Source organism: Euprymna scolopes, chromosome 31, assembly GCF_053919585.1.
Source record: "Euprymna scolopes isolate OS-2025 chromosome 31, ASM5391958v1, whole genome shotgun sequence".
NCBI classification, from domain to species: domain Eukaryota; kingdom Metazoa; phylum Mollusca; class Cephalopoda; order Sepiida; family Sepiolidae; genus Euprymna; species Euprymna scolopes.
In genome coordinates, this window is record NC_136512.1 from 32,929,491 (window position 1) to 32,949,679 (window position 20,189).

The 20,189-nt window shown below is 35.2% G+C and overlaps 1 protein-coding gene across 1 annotated transcript; it reads right to left on the reverse strand.

The window, feature by feature from the left end:
- Nucleotides 1-495: 495 nt before the first annotated feature.
- On the reverse strand, nt 496-19,808 carry LOC145255683 (B9 domain-containing protein 2-like). The gene is made up of 4 exons (XM_080114247.1): nt 19,622-19,808; nt 14,795-14,897; nt 2,058-2,183; nt 496-914 (listed from the first exon to the last, which is right to left on the reverse strand). Exons 2-4 carry the CDS (start codon nt 14,880-14,882, stop codon nt 601-603), a joined length of 528 nt encoding a protein of 175 aa, XP_079970373.1. The 5' UTR covers nt 14,883-14,897; nt 19,622-19,808; the 3' UTR covers nt 496-600.
- Between the last annotated feature and the right edge of the window lie 381 nt (nt 19,809-20,189).

Consider the following 20,189-nt stretch of genomic DNA (forward strand, 5'->3'; position numbering starts at 1 on the left):
CGTTGTTACCTATAGTAACAGCACTAAGCTGGATATTCCACCAGACTAGATGAATATTTGTTCTGGAACTTAATAAGACCAAGAAATTACATTGAACTGGTCAATTGGGGAGAAGAAAATTAATATTCTTAACTTCTTTACGAACTCAGTGTTTGAGAAGTAAAGGATATTTAATGGAATACTCGAATATCTATCTCATATAAAGATCAAGTGTTAGCCCCCAAGAAAGGGTCTTTTTGACCTTTGAGAACGTTGACTGAAGTAAAATGAAACAAAAAAATTGTCTCACAACTTGCTTGATTGTAATCTCTTCAACTTTCGGTCGCAACATGAAGGAAGAATTAAAGGTCAGGAGGAAAGGGTCTGGTTGCTTCAGACAGGAAGTGATGAAGAACGCTGGCTGGTTCTGAGGCTATTATCAAAGTCAAAAGTTGGAGTGAAATTAAGAGAACAATTTATGTAAAAAAAAAAAATAAAAATATTATGAATTTTTTCTTTGATCTTGCAAACAAATATCGTGTGCACCCTATAAAAAGTTTTCGCATTTTGAGAATTTTAGCTCTCTCAAGGATCTGCAAATTTGCATTTGAAACCATTCTTCTAGTACTCAACTCCAAATTCACTAAAACCTCGAAAGATTACACCGAGTTGTAGGGAAACTGTTCCTCGGGCCACAGTGTGCAGCCGATAACGATCTGCTCCACTATAGACGAGGTCGGGATGCCGTAGTTGAACACTTCCTCCAAGAAAATTCTGTGATATCTGCTCCCAAAATGTTCCACTTGGGCTCCAAGTCGGACATTCCACTGTGTGCATGCCTGGAGTGGAAGGTACGTGACAAAATCCATAACCATAGAGTTCGTTGCGTCCAAATTGATCTTTGTGCCAAACTTGGAGGTGGATTTTGGGCCAACCTGAAAATTTAAGACAAGAATGGATGATGGCGGGAAAAAGCAATAACACTTTTAATGTTGGCAACGTTTTTATTTCTGCAGAATGGATCTATTAATAGAGGCATTGCAATTAGTTAATTATTTAGGCTTAAGTTTGTCATATATCTGTATATTATTTATATATATTTATAAATATTAATTATTGTTATACCTACAGACACTAGTGTTTCACCCTTTCGCAATCATCAGTGCAGGAAGTGATAATTACTGCTGGTCAGGAGATTCGAATCCAGTTACAAAGTCACCTTTGACTCCATTCACCAGGGTGTTACCTCTGGGCCAGCATCAATCAACACAAGTATTAAGAGAAATTAAACATCTGATATGATTAACAGAATTGGTTGATGATTTGGTTCGGTTTGTTTGGTTCAGTCGTTTTACAGGTTATTTAATGCCGAATCCAGTTATTTTGGAAATAGTATTCACGTTGCATCCAGTTATTTTGTAGAATGTTTTTATTCTTCAAGCTCTTTGTATCTTCAATCGCTAGTTTGTAGTGTTTAGTTTGGTTGTTTTATAGTGGATTTTATCGCTTTTGTTCCCTGTCCTGCAGAACATGAATGAGTTTTGCAATGGGAGAGGGAAAAGGGTTACTATTAATGTTTGGTACATTTTAAGTTAGGAAACCAGTCAGGAAGAAAGAGAAAGGGGAAATGGGAAGAAGTAAAAGGGGGAGGGGAGGTAGGTAGTTGTTTTTGTTTTTGGTTTTGCAGAACATAATTAAGTTTTGCAAAAAGAAAGTGGAACAACAAAAAGTATTAATGTTAGGTGCATTTCGTCTCAGGAAGTCAATATCTTCCGACAGCTTGATCTGGTATCACCAGGGTTGATGAATTAAGCACAAGAAGAATCAAACGTTCGAATTGCTGTGTGTGCATTTCCATCTTAACAATGAACCATCCATCACTATCAGTGAGAATAAAGATATATTGTTATATTTTTATATATCAGTGTGTTGTCATTCTTTTAATCATGGCAGAAATAAAAAGATCTTGAATGACATCCGATATGATAAACACATTCCTTTCAGCTGCATAATTTAAGTACTGAAAATACGTTTAGTCTGAAATTCTCTTGATGATGATGATGACGATGAAAACTCACCTTGCAAGCCTTTTGAACCAAAGTGGACGTCAATTGGGTGTGACCAGTAAGCAGCATCTTCATGTTCACAATGGTCAACTTGGGTTTGTCCTTCCGTTAAACCAGATATCACATTCCAGGTATTTCCTAAAAAAAAAAAATGTATATTGAAAAATGCATCAGCAAGGACAGACGTAAGGTGCAAACATGCACAGTGATGCATGTTTAGTGTGCGTGCGCATAGATGCATGCCACAAGTATGAATCCGGCAATCGGAAAATGTTTAGCTTTATCTAAAAGAAGGAACCAAGAGATTAGCTCACCTTTTTGAGGTGATAATGACTTCTTGAGAATGAGAGTTCAAGCCGAGAAAGCAAATTACATGAAATTTTACAAAATTAATGTCCACTTCAGAAAGACGTCATTATCACTGTGGTACAGTTGATAGGGGACGTTGAATCTCTACGGTTCCAGGTGAGCATTGTTTGAAGATAGCGGTTTCAATCCTACCCAAAGCAGGCTGGAGGATTAGTTGGCCAAAATGTGGTCAGACAACAGCAAGTATGGAAGCCAACATTTATTGAGGATACAGTTAAGAGACTTGGCATTTCTATCCTGTTGCGGTTAATCATCTGAAAAAGGCCAGAGAAGGAGTTGGCCGAAATGTGATAAAACAACAATAGCTATGAATATGAGGATAACAGTCCGCAAATAAATAAATAAATTATTGGTCAGTGTTTTTTTTTATTTATTAAAGATTCAATAATTCTGAAATGGTTTTGCTGTGTGGCCTACCTTGAATGACAGGTTATCTATATATATATATTTCAGGAGAATTGCCAGGGAGGGTTGGTTTGATCTCTGTTGGTTTAAGAGACAGTAGAACTTAAGCAGAGAGACTGTTTTTTTTTGTTTTTTTTTACATAGGAGTCATCGCTTATCAAGGCCCAGAGGCCACTCGAGGATAAGGGTTAAAGAGTGTACAGTATTCAATGGGACAATATCATAGTAATCGTTAGTAATGGAAATTTGGTAAATTGGATTACTGAAGGGGAATGACTCATCAAGAACTTGTTTACCTTGGACTTGAAGATGACCATATTGTAGTCAGCTGGAAAGCAGGCAAACGGAAAACAGTTCCACAGGTGTGCAGTTCTAAGGAAGATTTGTTCATGTAATCTATGTTTAGGTTTAAGCACAGATAAAGAGTGGGGGAAATTATTGATAGTGTCTTTCCGCTAGACAAGTATTTCTCGTGAAAGTTTGGCAAAGGAGGGGAACTATAGATTGAAACTCAGACGAGCACTTGCCATGAAAATAATGATAAAGCAGAGACAGACTCGCAACGCCTTTTCTGTGAGAAAGGGGTTGTAGGGGAAAAAAAGGGCATCCCCTATGAGGCTATGAAGTCTATTTTGAACTCTGTCAAAGCATAATCAGGTTTTTCTAGCAGCTCTTGCCTAGATGTGGCAACAATACTCCATGCTTGGATGTACCTGGCTCTTATATAGGTAGAGAATTGTTTGCTGGTTGGAAGAAATGTTTGTTCTGGTTGCAAGTCTGTCTTGTACTTGTTTCAACATTCGCCCTGGAACGGTTGGGCCAATTTCATCCAGAGAATTTACAGCGTCTTGAACAAATGCTGACCAGGCGTGATAGTCCACTACAGTAGCAAGTACGAGTGTTAGCTAACCAAGATTCCAGTGGTGAATGCCATAGAGATGAGGGTCCAGGATCACCCTGGTATCCTGCTTCATTGTTTTGAGTAAGGTTTTCAGCTGGCATCTGCATCGTTTTTCTAAATCTGAGGAGAGAAGCTGGTTCAATGGCTTTGTGGATGAAATCATCTGGGTAATGATGATGAAGGTGACTGAACCAATAAAGACATCTAAAGAGGAGAGTTTGTTGTAGAGAGAACATGTGGCAGTAAGAACAAACAGTGGCATTTGAGGTGAACTTTTGCCAGTAAATACAAAGGATGTGACATAAACAATCAATAAACACGTCAAGCTTTTGTAGGTTGCTTTCATTGACCAAACCAATATATTTATCTCTATTATTATATAAAAGTCAGTTTTTTTTTTTGTTTTTACATGGGGGTCACGACTTATCAAAGCCCAAAGGCCACTCAGGGATAAGGGTTATTGCGTGTACAGTAATCAATGAGATAGTATTGTAGTCATCATTAGTGCTGAAGATTTGATAGAGTGTCTTACTTAAGGGGGCGGTTTGTCAGGAGTTTGTTTATGTTGGACTTGAAGACATCCAAGTTGTAGTCAGGTGGGAAACAGGCAAGCGGCAGAGAGTTCCACTGGCGTGCAGTTCTAAGAAAGAAGCTTTGCTCATGGAATCTTCGTTTGGATTTAGGCACAGATAAAGAGTGGGGAAAATTATTAACAGTAGTTTCAGCCAGACGGGTGTTTCTCGTGAAAGATTAGCGAGGGGGGGACGAGAGATTGGAGCTCAGACGAGCACTTGCCATGGAAATAACAATAAAACAAAGACAGGCTCACAACGTCTCTTCTGCGGGAGAGAGGTTGCAGGAAAGAGAAAAGGACATCCCCCACTAAACCACGAAGTCTATTTTGTACTCTGTTAAGGCAGGATAGGCTGTTTTTAGCAGCTCCTGCCCAAATGTGGCAGCAGTACTCCATCCTTGGACGTACTTGGCTTTTATACAGATAGAGAATTGCATCAGTAGTGAGATATCTTCTGGAGCGGTAGAAGGATCCCACCATCCTTGGTAACAGACCTGATGTACGTGTTCCATTTCAGACCAGGAGTAAAGGTCAAACTCAGAAGCTTGTCAAAATATGAAGTCTCCCCAAGACGAGAGCCATCCATTTCAATTGATGCCAGATTGGGATCAGAGCATTGATGATGTAAAGATAGAAGCTTGGTTTTGGATGCATTAAAAGTGACCAGCCACCTCTTCCCCCACTGTACCACGCGCTCAAGATCAGAGGAGAGAGAATTAGAGAGAACTTTGTCATTTACGGCCTTTGATGTGTTGCCATAGATGGTCGTGTCATCAGCATAGATGTCAACGAATGATTTAAGTATGTGTTTTGGGAGATCATTGATGTAAATCAGGAAGAGTGGGAGTTCCTTCCTTATAGGTTCCAAAACGGCTGAGCCTATCTTTTGCAAATTTTAGTGCAGTAAAATGATGTGGATGAAATTTTAATAGATGCAAATTTTAGTACCAAGTTTGATTTAAAATCTTAAAAAATGATTAAAAAAAATGGTTCAGTAAAAAAATAATAAGTAAAGATAGAATTTATCAAATTATCTAGTTTTATCGTATATTTTAATATGGAAAAGTTCTGTGATCAATTTTGTATGACAAACAGAGTTATCTTCCTTGAATTAAATTAAAGATCTGTCATTTTTAAACACAATGCATCAGAAAGTAACCATGGATGATTTTTATTGTTAAAAATACATCTAGCACATCTTTTACTGGATGATTTTTTGTAATTTAAAAAAATTCTTTTTCACCCCAAACATGGCATATTGACACTTGAAATATAAGGGAGCTACTATTCTGGGATCATGTCTAATGGAAGACTGTAGGAAGTTGAGCAGTAAGATGTTTGTGCACATTACATTTAAACTTGTAGAGGTTAGTAAAGTCAGTAAAGTGGAAACAGGAGAGAATTCTAAAGTCTAGCAGTCTTAGGGGAAAAAATATTGGAGTAGAAGGGCTTCAAGCATCTAGGGGTCTCAACCGTAAAGAGGAGACACAAGTGCTATGAGTTCATCACAGCACATTCCATTAACATACTTGTAAAATAGGCACAGAGATGCCACATTGTGGTGATGAAACAGAGGTTGGCGGAGAGTGCAGGAACTATTAGATTTGAGACTCTTTTTTGGATCCTGTCTAAAAGAAAGAGACTAGTGGTAGATACAGCAGTCCAAATATCACAACACTACTCCATGCACCGGCAAATTATGGCTTTGTAAAGATATAGGATGTTCTCTGGTGTGAATAATTTTCTAGTCTGAGAGAGGGAGTCGAGCTTCTTTGCAGCAACCTTTGCAATGTCCTCAATTTGTGTTCCTTGTGAATGTTAGACCGAGGAGTTTGAAAGATGTGCTTTCAGGTAGCAATCGGTGGTTGAGAAGGGTTTCTTTTTTTTGTTGTTAAAGGAAAGAAGCTTAGTCTTAGTCGCATTAAATGTTACCAACTATTTACGGATCCATTCTACTACAGACTGAAGGTCGTTTTTTAGGGTTTTTGTGATTGCCTTGGATGGCATAATCACGTTGACACACTGGTTCCCGTTAGATCATCAAAGTTAAGCAATGTCGAATCTGGTCAGTACTAAATGGGTGACCATTTGGGACTTCCATGTGCTGTATGTGCTCTCCGCTTACTTCGGCATTGTTACCAGTCGTCCTGAACTTCTCTCTGCCATTGGACTTAAACAATGCTGATTCAGGAGATGTATAGTTGGAGATTATGCAACCCTTGCTTCACAATTACATGCACAACTGCCACTACAGGGGTATCCTTTTGTTTTTCAAGACTGAACAGAGGCCATTTTCTTGGACAAGGGTACCTTCCTTTTACCCTCATGCCTTTTATAGAGCATGGTGTTACCAGCAACCACACCTATCTTAGACATAATTTTATCCAGAAAATCAATTATGAATATCAGGAATAATAAAAGTCCAAAGATCACCTACTGGGGCACACTTTTATAAATATCATGTTGTTTAGACATACGGCCATTGGAGAGAACCAGGACTTTTGTTTTGTCTAGACAGGATCTGATGTATGTGTCCATAAATATTATATGATTTAATTTTCACAAGGAGCTCTTTATGCAAGACCTTGTCAAAGGATTTGGATATATTAAAGGCTACAGCTCTAACTTCCCCTGTCTCATCTGGTGCATGGCATATGTGTCCAGAGATGACTGTTAAAATAGAACGGGCTTGTCTAAATCCATATTGTTTCTCAAAAAGAAGTTTAGCATTTACAAGATGGTGGATTATTGCTTGATCGATTTTGACTCAAAGATTTTATTTGAATTTTTGGAATTTATATTTGTTGCAATAATTTTTGGTAGAATGAGAACGGTATGATTACAAAAAATTGGAAGGTTCTATTTATAGACAGGGGTGATAAGAACTGGCCAATCAAATGGAAAGACGCTCTGCTACCGACCAATCAGAAACCAGAATCACTCCATAAAACATTTGAAAAATTTGCACACACTTTTTGTTCTTCACACAAGAGAGAACTTTGCTCTTCAGGACTTCTTTGAATGGATGTCCCAATGGAAACTCTATTCTTCGTCTTTGTTTGCAAACTTTTACGATTCAAAGCTTCTCTTGAATGATACTACCATTTTGTTTGTAACAGCATTTCTCTTCTAAAACTAAAATTGTTGTACAGGGGGTACACATAACAGGGACAAGACGACATCTATAAATATAAAAGTGAAAATGTTTGTGTGTGTGTGTGTGTGTGTTTGTGTGTGTGTGTGTGTGCGTTTTCGTGTATGTCCAAGAAAGGATTTTTTCTGCTTGCTTTTCGCTCGGGTTGCTTCTTCTTAAAACTTTTTATATCACGTCTAAATGATAATATGTACGAGTTACAAACTGGCGTCGCGTGTGTATTTAATTTGCCCGACTTACAAAACTTAAATATTCAACAGTTTTTGATTCGACTTTTTCGTATAAAGAAAGAATCGAACAGACTCGTGGTAAATAAAACACTGTCCCGCACTCAAAGTTGACGTCAGTAAGTCGTCAAAAACGCGCACCTGCCGTTAAACGTCGTTTTTTTCACACTTTATTATTTTCCAACCGCACGTCAAGGCTTCGTTTTTTTTTAAACAAACACCCGGCTAACGATTTTTGTTTTCATTTACCCAAAAAACACACACATCTCCAAACACTCAGGCAATGCAGGGTACCTCTCGCTAGTATAATATAAATCTCACCTATCTGTTTAAATGTATGTATGTCTGCCTAAAACTTTTGACAGAGGTGACGGATTTTCACGGGATCAGTATCGTTTTGAAGCTCAACCCTTCAGATGACAAATATCGAAAAATTGGCTAAAAACATTAATTCTTACACCCTCAACTGGGCACTTTTCTACAAAGAGGGTTCGTATTTTTGCCGATATTTTCGAAAGTCATCCCCTTATTTTGATTGACTAGCCTTAATTTAAACCTTAACCACTTCCGACATTATTTTTATTTTCACATTCTTTTCCTCCTTCGCGGTACAGATTCAAGCCTACTTGCCTCCTACTACTACCACTTTTTTTGTTTTTGCTCAACACACACCTTCAAACACTCGGGTAACACCGGGCACCCAGGCTAGTTTATAATAGAAGGCTGAGATGTGAAGAGATGTATAATGAACAGTTGTTTAAACAGGAGGGGTGGGTAATGCATTATCAAAGAGGGGGATACAGTCAACCTTTGGAAGAGGTTTACATACAAAGTTGATTTTACAAGACGAAAACAAAACACATTACCTTGCGGTTGATGACAAACAAAGACAAAAGGTTTGCATAACAAATAGAAGACATTTATTTTTTCAGCTGGTGATGAGAATCCAATGCTTGTTCCTACACTGTTTCGTCTTTGTTTCCCTTTCGCTTTCTAAGGAGCTAACTCTCTGCTAGACTAACTTGGACTGTTCTCTGACTCACCTCTTCTCTCAAACTCTCTGACTGAACTGAATTCAAGTGTATATATTAATTCTATGTGACATCAACAAGTGGCCCAAACATGTGCATCCTATAAACATGCCTCCAACATGCGTCCCGGTAACACAAGGACATTCCTTAATTTCATCATTCCATTATTCTTGCGTCAACCCAAATTAACCAACCCAACTTTTTGTTTACCGCATTCATTTATTGTATAAGTTATTCTAATTTTGCATTCCTCACTACAATGGATAATTCCACTGCATTCCTGGAATCGTATCCAACTAACAAAAATGTATTCATTTTAACTTTTAATAACTGTGTTCGATTTCAGCGTTCTCCTTCGATAATAATAATAATAATATTCGATCCTAATTACTTTGTTTCTAACTAAGAACCAGAAGCTGTCAAAATGGCTTACGACTAAAAAACAATACTAATTTTGACATGACAAGTAAGTATGGAATAATGTTTTCACCTGAAATGCGTTAGTTTAAAAGATCTTTAATCTATACAAATACCTTTGTTTTTGTGGAAGGATAATCCTTTTGTCGCATCAGTAAGCAACACCACATGATCGATAACATGGTCATCATCAAAATTAAATTTGGATGAAGACAACAAACAGATGATCACAACTTATGCAACGAATGCATACAAAATTAACACAAGTTCAGGACCTCCTCCTCTCCATCATCCTCTCCCGACTTGAAGAGGAGGAACTTTTGAGTACATACTAATGGCAAATTGATGTAACAGAGCACGTATGATCGCATGGGAAAATATCAGCAGAAGCTGTAAGATAGTTGGCTTGCTGAAAAAAAAGCACATATGCAAATTAGGAAGTGTGCGAGATGAAAAATTAAAAAAAAAAGGATATCACATGATCCAGAGAAGAAAAGTGCGGTTGAAAAAGATAGATGTGTGAGATCAAAGATGAGCAAATGCTGTCTACGGCCGGCATATAGTTAAGCAGAAAGGAAAACGCCTGCCAGGGAAGATGGACATGTGGCCCCACAGTAGCAGAGAGATACTCTTTAAGCTGGTGTTGAGACGGGGAGAAAGAAAAACGGTAATAAATGACTTGCTTGTGTTATGTTGATTAATCGGACTATTATTCTGATCTTGCATGTTAATAGTACAACGTTTCGGTCGCTGCAACCTGCGACCTTCTTCGGGTGTTGAGAACATGCTTCTTTTCCTACTAAGGAAAAAGAGGGTTGGCTCTGCATTATCAGAATTTGAACCGTTTGTTTGAGGGTGGGTCCGTAGATCATAAATAGGGTTCAATCATGAGGGGGTCACTAAGATATTTGTTAAAAGTTTTTCTATGATTCAATTCTTTGGGATATTTTTTTTCTTTTTTTTTTTACACAGGAATCACCACATTATCAAGGCCAAGAGGCCACTCAAGGATAAGGGTTAAAGAGTGTACAGTAGAAATTGGACAATATAGTAATCATTAGTAATGAAAATTCGGTTAATTTGATAACTTATATGGAACGGCTCATCAAGAACTTATTTACGTTAGACTTGAACACAACCATATTGTAGTCAGCCGGAAAGCAGGAAAACGGAAGACAATTGCACAGGCGTGCAGTTCTAAGAAAGAAGCTTTGTTCATGGAATCTACATTTAGGTTTAGGCACAGATAAAGAGTGGGGGGAATTATTGATAGTGTTTTCAGCTAGACGAGTGTTTCTTGTGAAAGTTTGGCGAGGGGGGACCATAGACTTAAGCTCAGTCGAACACTTTCCATGAAAGTAACGATACAACAGAGACAAACTTGCAACATCTCTTCTGTGAGATTTAGGTCTAAACTAATTGTTAATATTAGTGAAGAAAAAGTGTTTTACGAAACAGTAGAAAAAGAAGCATGTTTTTAACACCCAAAGAAGGTCGCAGGTTGCAGCGACCGAAACATTGTGCTAATAACACCCAACATCAGAAGAATAGTCTGATTAATCAACATAACACAAGCATTCTCATTTTAATTGCAAAAATCGTTATTGTTATGAATAAAGATTTTCAAATACTGAGTTGAATTTATTTATTTTTGTTTGTTTATTCCTTTTCGATAGTGCCAGATGGCATGGGGGGGTTCAAGAGAGGTTTGAAATGCAATGAACATGGTTTGAGCGTAACGGCTATGTTACATTGATACCACGGTTTATGAAATGATTTTCCCTGTTAGTGTTTAATAAAAAATAATTAATTCTTGCTGTATTGTATTTTATGATGACACAAACCTGTGCTACATTTTCTCAATGAAACCATGATGGCAAACATTCACGTTTCACAGAACTGCAGATAACAATAGCAAAAGTTAGAAGAGATGCAAGATAAAAAATAAAAAAACTGGCACTCGTGCGAACACATACTTCCACCAACAACAATCGGTGCTGTTTTAATTCAATCACCCTCCAAAAACAACTTATGATAAAATTATGTCTTGGTTTTGTTAATCTGATGCAGACATTAAAAATATTGTGCAATTTTAAAATGGATTCGTTTCATATTGTTGTCCTTTCATGTCTGAGCCAAATACTGCAGCTAGCCAAAGAACCAATGGCTGGACAACATCAAGCCTGACCTCCACGTTCATCCGGTCAGTGATCGTAATGCCTGGAGAGCAGCCATCAACACCAATAGTAACACGGCAAGAAGGTGTCCAGTAGACATCCCTGAGTGGCTTCCGGGCCTTGATAAGTGGTGACCACCATGTAAAAAAACAAAAAAAAAAAACAAACCTGCAATAGTAGTAATAGCAGTAGTAGTAGTAGATTTTATTCTGATGTTAACCCATTATTGTCTATGATTCTTATTTTAAGGACCAGAATTATGATGAACGAGTGTGCCTTAGTAGATCTAGAATAGGAGAAATAACAGAAAAACAAAAAAGACGTCCAATACATGGCAGCATATATTATTCAATTGAAATTCATTGAGATGAGTATCATTTATTAATTTTATTGCGGACTATTATCCTCATCTTTTCTTAGTTGTTTCACAACGTTTCGACCAACTATTCCTCTGGCCTTCGTCAGGTGGTAACCACGATGAGATAGGAGCTCTGAATCTTTGGAACCCATGGCGCAGTTGATAGAGACATTGAATCTCCACATTTCCAGGTGAGAATTGTCTGAAGATAGCGGTTTCAATTCTACCCAAAACCGGCCAAAGGCTTACTTGGCCAAAACGTGGTGAGACGACAACACCTATGGAAAGCAGTAATTGCAGTGGATGCAGTCAGGAGATTCAGAGTTCCTATCTGTCACGGTTAACACCTGACGAAGGCCAGAGGAATAGTTGGCTGAAACGTCATGAAACAACAAAGAAAAAGATGAGGATAATAGTCTGCAATAAAAAAAAATTAATACATGGCAGCATATAAAACAAATGTTAAATCGATAATAAAATAATAATATATAAAAATCGATAATAAAATAATAATATATAAAAGTAAATGTAAAAAATATTCATGAAACCAATATATATATATATATATATATATATATATATATATATATATATATATACACTAGCTGAACACCTGGCATTGCCTGGTCATACAATACGCTTAAACATGATATTCCTCCGCCAATTTTGGGTCTAAACACTTGAAATTTTAGATGTAGGTTACCTGGACATGAGTCAAACTTCTTAATATATATATATATATATATATATATATATATATATATATATATATATATATATACAATATATATATGCACATAACGTTATGAACAGTACATAGGGCCCAAGCAAAGCCAGGCTGAACTGCTAGTAGATTAAAAAATTGATATAATAATTACTTGAATGATTCTGCGCTACGAAACAAATGCTGTCAAGAATTGAACATTACAACATACTGAAAGAAATAAATGGTAAGATGGACAACATCTTGAAATTTGGAATATAGACTTTTTGTTCATTTATTTGTATATGCTCTGTAGTTACATCGAGCTTCATAAATTAAAGGATTGGTATTAATAAAGGCTGGAATATAATTGATTAAAAATGTTTTTCCCATAAATATAAAAAATATATATATATATATATATATATATATATATATATATATATATATGGATGACTATATTGCTCCCTATCTTGGGTTAAGCATATTGGGAAGTGATATACAAATTACCATTAACGTATGAAGTGATGCTCTTTGTGCAAACAAATTGAGCTTAGGTATTTGATCAATGTCAAAACATTGTTAATTCACTGCGGGCATAGCAGCAGCCGAATAGCGCAATGGTTAGAAGCTCTGACTGTCATATGGGTGGTCGGGTTTCGATCCTGGCTTGAAGTAGTTGCTTATCTAGCCGCACTGATGAGCTGTGAAACAGCGAAACAGTACTGTATGTGGATGACTATATATATATATATATATATATATATATATATATATAAAGCTGAATGTATGTGTGTGTGTCTGGTCACGAATAGGCTCCTATATGGTTGACTATTATAGAAAACTGATCACATATAATGATAGAAGATGTATTGAGACACAGGAATGGGTATGTTTGATCTGGCATAATGATGATTCATTAAAATTGTGGGGTCCACGTACACGCCTGGTCCACAAAGTATAGAAATAAAAAATTTAGAAATTAAAAAAAAAAACGTTTACAAGGGTTTTTGATATAGATGTACATAATACTTTGATAAGTATATTTTAACTTAAATAGGGATGGTATAATAAAATTGTGGGGTCTGCGTTCATGCCTGGCCTCCATAGAATGGAAATAGGCACAAACTTTAATAAAGACTTTTCATATCTATCTGTGTAAGTATACTTTGACAATTATGTTTCAATTTGAAGAAATATGGTATAATAAAATTATGGGGTGTTCGTTCGCGCATGACCTCCATAGAAAGGAAATATGTCACAAAGTTTAACAAGGTTTTTTAATATAGATCCACAGAATATTGTGATAAGTGTTTCAGTGTGAACAGGTATGGTATAATAAATTATGTGGTTTATCTATTTTATTTTTACTTTCATCATATTTTGCTTTGGTTTTGATACCCCCAAATTCGAAGCTATCTCTTTACAACCCTTCCTTTTCATAACTTATCATACTTTCATAAATCAGAGTCCATTTTCTGTAGGCTGTTTTTGAACCCAGTCAACGACGGGTACTTTTGCTAGTATATATATATATATATATATATATATGTACAATGGTTATATAGATTGGTTTCCTAAAGGTAAATCCAATAAAACCCATGTGATTATCAAAGAGTGCTCATGGGAGTTGTTTTTTTATTCTCTGTATTATTGTTGGTTATAGAAATTACTAGTTTTATCAGGTTTTAAAAAGAGGTTATTTGATTTCCCATTCTTTTTAACAATATTATCGAGTTTCCTCTGCAAGAAGTTCTTGCTCCTGTAAAATTCAATGCTTCTTGCTAGGTCATAGAGACCCTTTTCAAAGAGTGCTAGTTGGGGGATTATAGGCGGAAGTTTCATCCTTTTAACTGCAAAGTTTTCCTTTATGCTGTTATCCTCATTATTTTGTAAAGAAAATGCCTTCCATTTCATGCCTAATTAGATCGTCCATGTTCCATATTAGTTTCAGGAAGTAATCAATAGTACTTTGTGTAGGAATGTTCTTGAGAGAGTTTTCAAAGTTGACCCTTTCCATGTTTGTGTTTAATACACGTTTAAGAGTGCTCGACAGTTTAGAGCTGGATCATGGTTATATAGATTGGTTTCTTCGGTGTAAATCAACTGAAACCTGGATAATAGAGCACAGAACAGGTATATAGTCTGTTTATTATACAAACATTATTGGTTACATATGTGCATACATGTTTCAGTGGAATCCTAACTCAAAGAGACTATCTCATCAGAACAAAAAACAAAGAAGCGATATTGAGAAGAGTGTCATTTTTTAAAAGATAATCGGGTATGGTTTCCACTTTGGAAGAAAGTGAGGTGTCAAGTTTATTCTTATTTTTTTTTAGTTTTTATGTATTTGACCTATATATTAAAATTTGTTAGATTCAAATTTTAGAGTCACCAACCATTCAGCAAATATTATATTCTAAATCTTACCCATGTGGATTCCAAATTTGCAGAATAAACTGTTGTCAGGAAAGCCGCGGGCGCTAGCAATTTGCCCAATCAAATGCACCTCGGCCATTTTTTTTTACGTCATCTGAAATAATATGAATTAAAAAGTACAAATAGGAAAACAAATTAAATCTCAAATGGAATACATATATCCAGTCTGTTGCTAAGGTCACTACAAAAATGGTTAGATCATTCCACTGCTCCAGAAAGTATCTGACACCAGACACAATCACTTACCTATATAAGAGTCAGATCAGATATGTCCTAAGATGGAGTAGTGCCGCTCATGACACTCTTTGCTGATTTTATTTTAAATCATTTTTTTTTTGCATAATTTAGAATGACAAATAATTTAAACAACTTTTAACAATTCTTTTGGAACGAAATAAGGCAAAGCTGACTAGTCGGAACATGACAAATTTTAACAACATTTATTTTTATTTATGTAGAATAAATGCAACAAAAAAAAACATAACAAATAATTTAAACAACTTTTAAAAGTTGTTTCAATTATTTGTCATTTTTTTTTTTTTTTTTTTTTGCATTTCGTCCGTTTTGACTTTTGATCGCAAGGTCAAGGCAACTACTACATACAGCCAGAACAAATCCCTGGCAGGAACATTTTCATAGTAATCACCATTTTCAACACCCATACGTATGAAGAATGCACAAACACACAACATCGTGATGCGACCACCACACACATAAAACAAAAAACTATATTACGTTTCCTCGTGTAGAGATACAGCAAACTGGCTGGAACATTCAAGAACATCTTTATATAAACATTTGCCATGAAAAATCAAATCAGTTTCTCTCCAGATTTCTCCCGTCCGATCCGTGTTGAAGAAACTGCGTCCTTGAGACGTTAAATCCCCCATCATGAACTTTACACATGCTACAGACAAAAAAATCAAACCGGTTTTTCTCTTTAACATCCATCGTGGAATGTTACCACATTCAACGAGAATTTAAATCTTCCTTTCAAACAATTTTATTTGAACTAGCATTCACTTTCATGATTAATGACTGTTTTTTCTCAGAGAACAACCACATTAACTTCAAGCCATGTGTGACACGCTGATCATAAAAGTTAGTCATTTTAAATCTTGTGCTATTCTCACAAAATCTGCACTTTGTTAATCCGTCAGTATGAACACTCCACGCTAGAAAACACTTATATTGGAACAATTTAAACTAATATATTGACGGGTAAATAAATTTTGTTTATTTCATGTTAATAGTGATTTCGAGTTCTTTGTCAAGTGTTGTTATTTCCCGGTGTTATTTCTATATTTTTATTTTATTTACGTGGATGGTGGAAACCTTCTATTAATCGGTGAGCTCATTAAATTTACCTTTAACAGTCCCGCGAATGCCCTCCTACTTGCGTCTTCAAAAAATTTCAACACCTGCAACCTCGGTCCTAAAAACTGATAGATCCCTACTATAGATTGGTGAACACCGACTCACACCATTGTTGTCTGTTGCAATCTGATCGGCTAAACAGTATGGCATCTTCCGGCGATTTACATGCACTGTCGAAAGATGCCTATGAAACGTCTGTTTCAGCACAGGTCATAAACTGTGTAGCGACTCGCTACAAATATTAAGTGATTGTGCAAGCAACATTTTGGTTCCGCATACATCCGTGGTTTACACACACGCCATTTTCGCGATCGTAAAAACTTGTAGCAGCCGACAGCCGCTACTAAGAAAGAAGAGCTACATCTCACAACTTCGAGATTTGAAATTCATTTCCTCATGGCTTTTCCAATCACAAGCCAGCTCTCTATCACGTGACAGAGTATATAAAAAACAAAATCTGAAACCATTAACCCTCTTTCTAGTTGGTCTACCCAACAGCAAACATCGCCGGGGGGGGGGGGGCTTTGGCCCCCAGGCCTAACGTGAGTACAAAACAAGCTTCTCTTCAAACTACTATTTGCTTCCACGTGCCGTACCCAAACGAACATTCTTTGTCATGCTTAAGAACTGTCTTCGATGATACAACTCACACGCACTCATGACAACACGCTGAACGTCTTTGCCCTTTCTTTCTTTTAACCGGTTTCCTTGTACCGACGACTACTAGCTATAAACACGTGCACGCACCTAAATTCTCCACATGGAAGTACCAAAGCAGCGAGAATTAACATTTACCCTTCATTTTGCCTCAGCCAGAGCAAGATTTCTCTCTCTCTTTACGCATTTAATTCAAAACCTATCAGACTAAATACAAATATACATAGAGTCCTAGCGACCATACAAGAAGTTACAAACTTTATTGCCAAAATATTCCTTTCCTGAACATTTTAGCTTTATCACTTTCATGACTCTCGTGCTAAATCAGCAAATGCACAAATAAAAATACATCAACACAATAACATCATTCGCCTTTCTTATATTGTTAAATAAGATTCATACTGAACTTTTAAAATTCGCCATTTCTGACAGTCTTATCTTTTTTTTTATTTTTTTGTTAGGGGTTAGGAAACGTTTATCTATGCTCACATTATGACCGTGATACAAGGCATCGGTGCATGTCGACCAAGCACTCCACAACTGCACCAGCATGGAAAAGCGTGCACGGTGACAAGCAAAATAACATCGGCATTTTAAAAATACAATCCTTTGTCTTTTAAAATTATAAGATAAAATTTTAGGGTAATCTCCAAAAATACCGTTAGGGCTTACAACATGGCCGCCAGAAGAGTCACGTGATCCGGTTGATCCAAAACATGAATCGCCGTATTACGAAACCGGAAAACGCAAATTTAAAGCAAACTTTGACAAACAAGCATAATAATTAAGCACAGAAACAGTTTTTCAATATCATAATAATAAATAATTTAACTAAAAACAACCTAAGATTGTTTCTCAAAGTTTGCCTATTTTTATAACAACATTATATCAACAAAAAATTAAATACAAACAAATTGTGATTGTTTGTCAAAGTTTGCCTTCAAGGCTGCGTTTTCCATTTGCACGATTCATGTTTTGGATCAACCGGATCACGTGACTCTTCTGGCGGCCATGTTGTAAGCCCTAACGGTATTTTTGGAGATTACCAATTTTAGATAGGGTTTGTATTACTGTACACATAGATTCGAAAAAGTTGTCAAAAAGCAAATACATAACAAATAAATGTTATCAAAGGCAAGATAAGTTACTTTTCTACCAAACTGGATATATTTTTTGTGTTTTTATTCAATGTAACATATTTATTCAGCTCGAAAAACATACAGTGTTTACCGATGTATTCGAAAATTCAAGATGGCGTCTCACACCCTCTTTGACACCGTAAGTTTGGGAAAAGGTGTTATAAATAAAAAAACTATACAAAATACTATTAAAAACCCGCCGAATATATGTCAACCTATGTCACGGTAACATATATTGAGCGAGTTTTTAACCGTATTTTATCCGGTTTTTTATTTATAACATCTTTTCCCACACTTACCGTGTTAAAGAGAGAATCAGACGCCATCTTGAATGTTCCAATACATCGGTAAACACTGTATGGTTTGCGAGCTGAATAAACATGCTACATTGAATAAAAACATGAAAAATATATCCAGTTTGGTAGAAAGGTAACTTATCTTGCCTTTGATAACATTTATTTGTTATATATTTGTTTTTTGACAACTTTTTCGAATCTATGTGTACAGTAATACAAACCCCATTTTTTAAAATTATAAACCGAAAAAAATGGTAAAAGAAACAATCTGTCACCATGACATGGATGTGGTAATGGTGTAGATTGGCCTTCCTTTGTTTTCAAAGCCATTTGACGGAAGTGACGTCAGACATATTTTTATCTACGGATGGCCAAAACCGTATAGAATGAACCCTTTTTTTTTTTTTTTTAAATAAGTTTTATTCAAACAGTCTGTATTTGAACTTAATGGATTGTTTTTTTTTTGTATTTATTAACGGTTTTAGTCTTTTTATCAAACAAAAATAGAACTTTTATAATGAAATATATATTATGGACTGTTTTTCAAACATCAAAATTTTAAAATATTTTTTTTTTTCACCATTTATCACTTTGAAATTTTATTCAACAATGAAATTATAAAAAAAACAAAAACTTTTCGTTAAATATATTTAAAAAATATTATAAAATATCTATAAAGTATATTTTTTATGTCTGTAAAAGTTTGTTGAAAAGTTCAAATAGAGTTTATAATTTAATTGAAAAAAAAACACCTCGTCTTTTTTTTTTTTAATAAAACTAACTTTAATATTAAAATTTCGATGTTTGAAAAACAGTCCATAATATATGTTTTAGTTTTGTTTGATAAAAACAATAAAACAGTTAATAAATACAAAACAAAATAAAAAACAGTCCATTAAGTTCAAATACAGACTGTTTAACTTATATAAAAAAAAAGGTTCATTCTATACGGTTTTGGTCATCCGTAGATAAAAATATGTCTGACGTCCTTCCGTCAAATGGCTTTGTAAACAAAGGAAGGCCAATCTACACCATTACCATGGATATTTTATGGAATGGATATTTTAATTTTCGAGTTTTAAGCGATTATCAAGTCTCACGTCAGCCGTATTGTTCTCATTCTAACTTAGCAACTCAACACTACTTATACTGCAAACTTAAAAACAAACGCTTTAAAATAAGTTAAAACACACAACAACTGATCCAGATAAGTAGTAGAGTAACTTATATTGTCTTTGTTGTATATTTGTTTCTTGGTCACTTTTTCGGTTTGTTGTCTATAGTAATAAATGCCCAAAAAGTAATTTCAAAATGACATTTAACAAATATTTTTTTAGTTAGAAACTTACCCGAGGCAGTAGATAAAATTGCCTTTTTTAAATTTTTTTTTTTATCAATAAAGAATCATTTAGAAAAATAAAGAATCATTTAGAAAGAAAAATGAAAGAAATCGTTAAAAAAAAAAATCAAATAAACTTTTCTGAAAATTGTTTCCGACGTGAAGTTTTCTTTTTAAAAAACAGTTGCTACTGTTGTAACAGTTTACATAGCAACAGCCGTACTTTCTTAAGTTATTATTATAAAAATAAACCACAAAACCATTTTATGTATACTTCATTAATATTACTCGCTTTTTGAAAACAAGCAAGTAGAATAAAATAAAATAATTAATCTGTTACATTTTTTTCCAGATTAAATTAAATTTGACAAATAAAATTCGAAACTAAAAATAATATATTTATTCAGTTTCCATAGCAACAGCCATGATTTCGTAAATTTAATTTTAAAAAATTATAATAAATGCAGTTTATTTATATTTTATTAATGTTATTATTTTAATTTTAAATATTGCACAATAAAATATAAGAATTAAAACTAAGAAAAGTGTTTTCATGAATAATAAGTTTTAGCAAATAC